At 39.2% G+C, this 3,998-nt stretch overlaps 1 protein-coding gene across 1 annotated transcript; it reads left to right on the forward strand.

Annotated features, from left to right (window-relative positions):
* Positions 1-2,063: 2,063 nt before the first annotated feature.
* Positions 2,064-3,973, forward strand: LOC130551141 (puratrophin-1-like). Its single transcript, XM_057328689.1, has 3 exons — positions 2,064-2,322; positions 3,124-3,303; positions 3,379-3,973. The coding sequence occupies exons 2-3, from the start codon at positions 3,124-3,126 to the stop codon at positions 3,571-3,573; spliced, it is 375 nt and encodes a 124-aa protein (XP_057184672.1). The 5' UTR covers positions 2,064-2,322; the 3' UTR covers positions 3,574-3,973.
* The last annotated feature ends 25 nt before the right edge of the window (positions 3,974-3,998 follow it).

The following is a 3,998-nucleotide window of genomic DNA, read 5'->3' on the forward strand; positions in this document are numbered from 1 at the left end:
ACCCTAACCCTAACCTTACTCTAACCATCTAAACTACCTATGATTGTTAAAATTGACGAAAAAACACGTTTGGGTGATCACGTCTGACTCGAAACACCAAGGATTTAGTGAGTGCCGTTTAGAATGGCGATTTTCTCACGATTTACAAGTAGTTGGAAACATTTGAGATATTGCAAGCACTCATCTGAACAAAATATATAACACTAGCCCAGTGGTTTTTGGATATTTTACTGCAAAAAATAATAGAGATAAAAGAAAATTGTATGTCAATTAACCTAAAACATTTATGTTGAGAGCGTTAAATGAAAATATGAAACATAAACATATAAAACATAAAAATCATGCTTGTTTAACAACTTGAAATTATGCTGAGTAAACAACATTATTATGTGCAACCGATGTACATAATTTTTTCATGTTAATCCGACAGATTTTTTTTCAGTGTACCTTTTCCAGCATCTTGGCTACTGGTTGAGCAGTTAGTTTTCAATCTTATTGTCAAGTTATGTTTTTACATATAGCAGGTTTTAGGTTGTGACTGGTAACACAATCTAAAATGACCCGGTTGGTCGTTTACTGGCCCATGTACATAGAACCAGCTTCAAGTGTTATTTATCAAAGTATGTTTACGGAAGTCGTGCCACTCGATGGCCATGTTTGCAACGCCTCTGGGCGGTCATTTATGTCATTGCAAGTCAACAGTCCTATCTACTTGAATGGTGGAAGGCAGATATTTCTAAATCGCTGGCAAAAACCACAATGAAATAGCATATTTCCGATCAATGATTAACAGTATGGACATATGGACAGTAGCATAACTTTGGTATGCTAAGCTTAAATAGCGTTAAAAATCACATTTTTCGAGGTCTGGGGCCTCACATAAGCTCCGCCCCAGCCAATCGTCAGTCTTTATCGATTGACGATTGGATCGTTCTACTGGAAGGCGGGGCTTTTTTCGCTAGAGCGGCCATATTGAGCGTTGCATTCGTCTCGGCACTCACTTAATCCTTGGTGTTTCGAGTCAGATCCGTGGGCGTGGCTTGTTGGTTTTGACTAAATCTTTGGTGTTTCAAGTCTTACGAAACCTTTACCCNAGATGTGATGTAATGTGTCTACAGGATTTAAGGTTGATAAACACTGTATTTTCCACACACCGTGCATGTTTGTATCTCCTCTTTGCTCCGCCTCTTTGAAACGTGCAGATGTTTAACAAAGCTCATGGCTCTGAAAAGCGAGGTGTGCTGTGATTGGCCAGTTCACCAGTGTGTAGTGATTGGTGGAATACTGCAAGCGTGTGAGGGAAATGTGACGCCTCTGACCATATTTGGAACATCAGGTTCCTCTTCAATTGTGCTGACAGGTACGCCCACCTTACTTGAGTCTACATTTGGGCGGTCTCAGTCAAATCAGACCACCAACTGACGTAGATTTGTGGGGGTGTGGCTACACGAGGCGTTTCAGGCAGGTCTGGGTGAGCATTCGCTTTTACATAGAATGACTCTTTTGTTCCCACACTTTCATTTCTGCAGTTTTACACGTCTAATACATGCATGAGCAACTTATAACACACCAAAGACACAGAACAACACCTGTTCGTGCCTTATGACCCCTTTAAATAGTGGAATGAAGATTTTTATGAAAATCTTTTAAGTGAATTTTAGGTAAAAAAATAACATTAAAAATGCTTGTTTATATATTTACATTGATAATTCATGTAATTGCTACCTTAAGTCCATCAGATGTCACAAAAAACAGAAGCGTCGTTTATTTTAAAAGTTTTTTTTATTGTGTTTTAAATAGTGGAATGAAGTGTTTAATGAAAATCATGTTTTCGTGTGAATTTTGGGTGAAAAACATAAAAACTGCTTATTTTACATTCAAATAAATGGAGTAATTGAGGTAAAAAAAAGTAACATAAAAATCACCAAATAAATGCATAACTTGAAAGATTTTACATTTATTAAAAAGAAAAAAGATAGTTTATGACATTTATGTCAAATATAAATGAAATCACAAAGTGCCCAAATGTGTCCACTAGCCGCAGATTAGTGCAGTTGTAGTTAACACCAGTTGAGAGTTAAAGTGACAGTGTGACTCTTTCTGTCCATCTCTGTCCAGGTCAAGCTGTCGTCCTCTCTCGTTCCCGCTCCTCCGTTCCCTCAGTGTCTCACCGCTCCCATTCAGAGACTGGATCAGTACTGTCAGACGCTAGAGGAGCTGGGCGGTCTTAACCCCACCTCTGACTCCGCCCTCTCCATTCTCAGACACGCCCAGCGGCACGGAGAGGATCTGCGAGCCAGTGACCTCATCACAGGGTGTCCGGTGAGAATGCGCATCAAACTTTGACTAAAAATGATTGTTTGTTAGCCGATGTTAAACGTGAGGTGTCTTTCAACCGTACCATAATAGTTTTAATAGTTTTTAAAATTAGCTATTATTTTTAGATGTTTAGTTTTTATGTTCATTTTAGCTAAAGTTTTAACAATTTCGGTATAAGCTTTTGTCATTTTATAATTGATTTGTCTAGAGAGGCAAAATACATTATTTTTACATTATTTTTTAATGTTGCTGTATATTATAGCTTATTTTATTTTAGTTTTATTTATATTAATATTAGCTTTTATTTTTAGATGTTTAGTTTTTATGTTCATTTTACTTAGTTTTAGCAATTTCGGTATACGCTTTTGTCATTTTATAATTGATTTGTTTCTTTGTTTAGTTTTTTTTTAATGTTGCTATATAATATTAATTCATTTTTATTTTAGTTTTTGTTTATTATTATAATTTGAGCGCTTTAAACTTATTTCAGTCTATTTTTGAGGCACCATTTCCATTTTTTCTTTAGTTAAGCATTTCCTATCCTATCCTATTCCTATTTCAGGTCAATATTGGATTTGATTTCAATCAACAGAAACCTTTTCAAAGTTTTAATTTGAGTAAACTTAAAATAACCTTCTGCGGATGACAAATGAGCGTGGTTTATTTTGTGATGGTGCTTTTAATCAGAGACGTGATTCTCAACTGAGACGCTGCTTCTCGGAGAGCTTTTTTTATTTACACCGAGTCTCAGTCTTCATCTTAATTAACAAAAGAAATTGCGTTTACATTGTGTGTGTGTGTCAGATGGCAGTGTGGGATCGCGGGGATCTGCTGCGTCAGGGTGAGTTGTGTGTGTGCAGCGGAGGCAGACGCAAGAAGACGGGCGTGAGACATGTCTTCCTCTATCAAAACTACATCATCTTCACCAAACACAAAACGCCCAACCCAGGGTGCAGTGTGTTCAGCTTCAAACACAGCATAAAGGTACACACACACACACACACACACATTTACAGCAGCAGTACGGCACACATTGTGTGTCTCTCTCTGTGTCTACAGACGGGTGAAATGGGTCTCACTCAGAGCGTCGGCGAGGATGGACTGAGGTTCGAGGTGTGGGTGAGACAGGCGTCTCGCACCAGAGACTGTCTCACTCTCCAGACGTCCAGTGTGCAGGAGAGAGAGACTTGGACCCATGACATCGCTCAGCTCCTCTGGACTCACGCCATGCACAACACCGGTCAGAGCGCTTGACCTTTAACCTCTCACCTCACAGCACAGTTTTTAAGTGAACAAACGTGATAGCAGCGTAGGGCGCTTGTCACGGTGCATTCTGGGATGGCTGTCTTTGGTTCAAACGAGGCATCTCGGTGTCATGACGTCATGTACGGTGTGGAGGAGCTCCATGTCAGGAGCACGTCTACGGTGTCTTAAAATGCGTCTTGAAACACAGCTGTTGTTTGTGCTTTTCGAATTCTGTGCGCAACGTTTATGGCGTCGGTTGACTGGAAACCATTAAATAAACAGCAGAAAGTTCTGCTCAATTAAGAAAGTGCCCGTCCTCCCTAATGAATGAGCACTTAAATACACACGCTTTCAAGTTATTGACCCACTTATTTGTGCGTAATTAACACAACACTAAAAGGCAGTTTGATTAGGCATCTTCTGTGTGTGTGTGT

This window comes from Triplophysa rosa, unplaced genomic scaffold (assembly GCF_024868665.1).
Source record: "Triplophysa rosa unplaced genomic scaffold, Trosa_1v2 scaffold686, whole genome shotgun sequence".
Classification (NCBI taxonomy): Eukaryota; Metazoa; Chordata; class Actinopteri; order Cypriniformes; family Nemacheilidae; genus Triplophysa; species Triplophysa rosa.

What these genes read in the sequence shown, in the direction of transcription:
- LOC130551141 (XM_057328689.1), top strand. Translation starts at nt 3,124, where the DNA reads ATGGCAGTGTGGGATCGCGGGGATCTGCTGCGTCAGGGTGAGTTGTGT. An exon ending in GCTTCAAACACAGCATAAAG is followed by an intron (nt 3,304 to 3,378) that starts GTACACACACAC and finishes CTGTGTCTACAG; the next exon opens with ACGGGTGAAATGGGTCTCAC.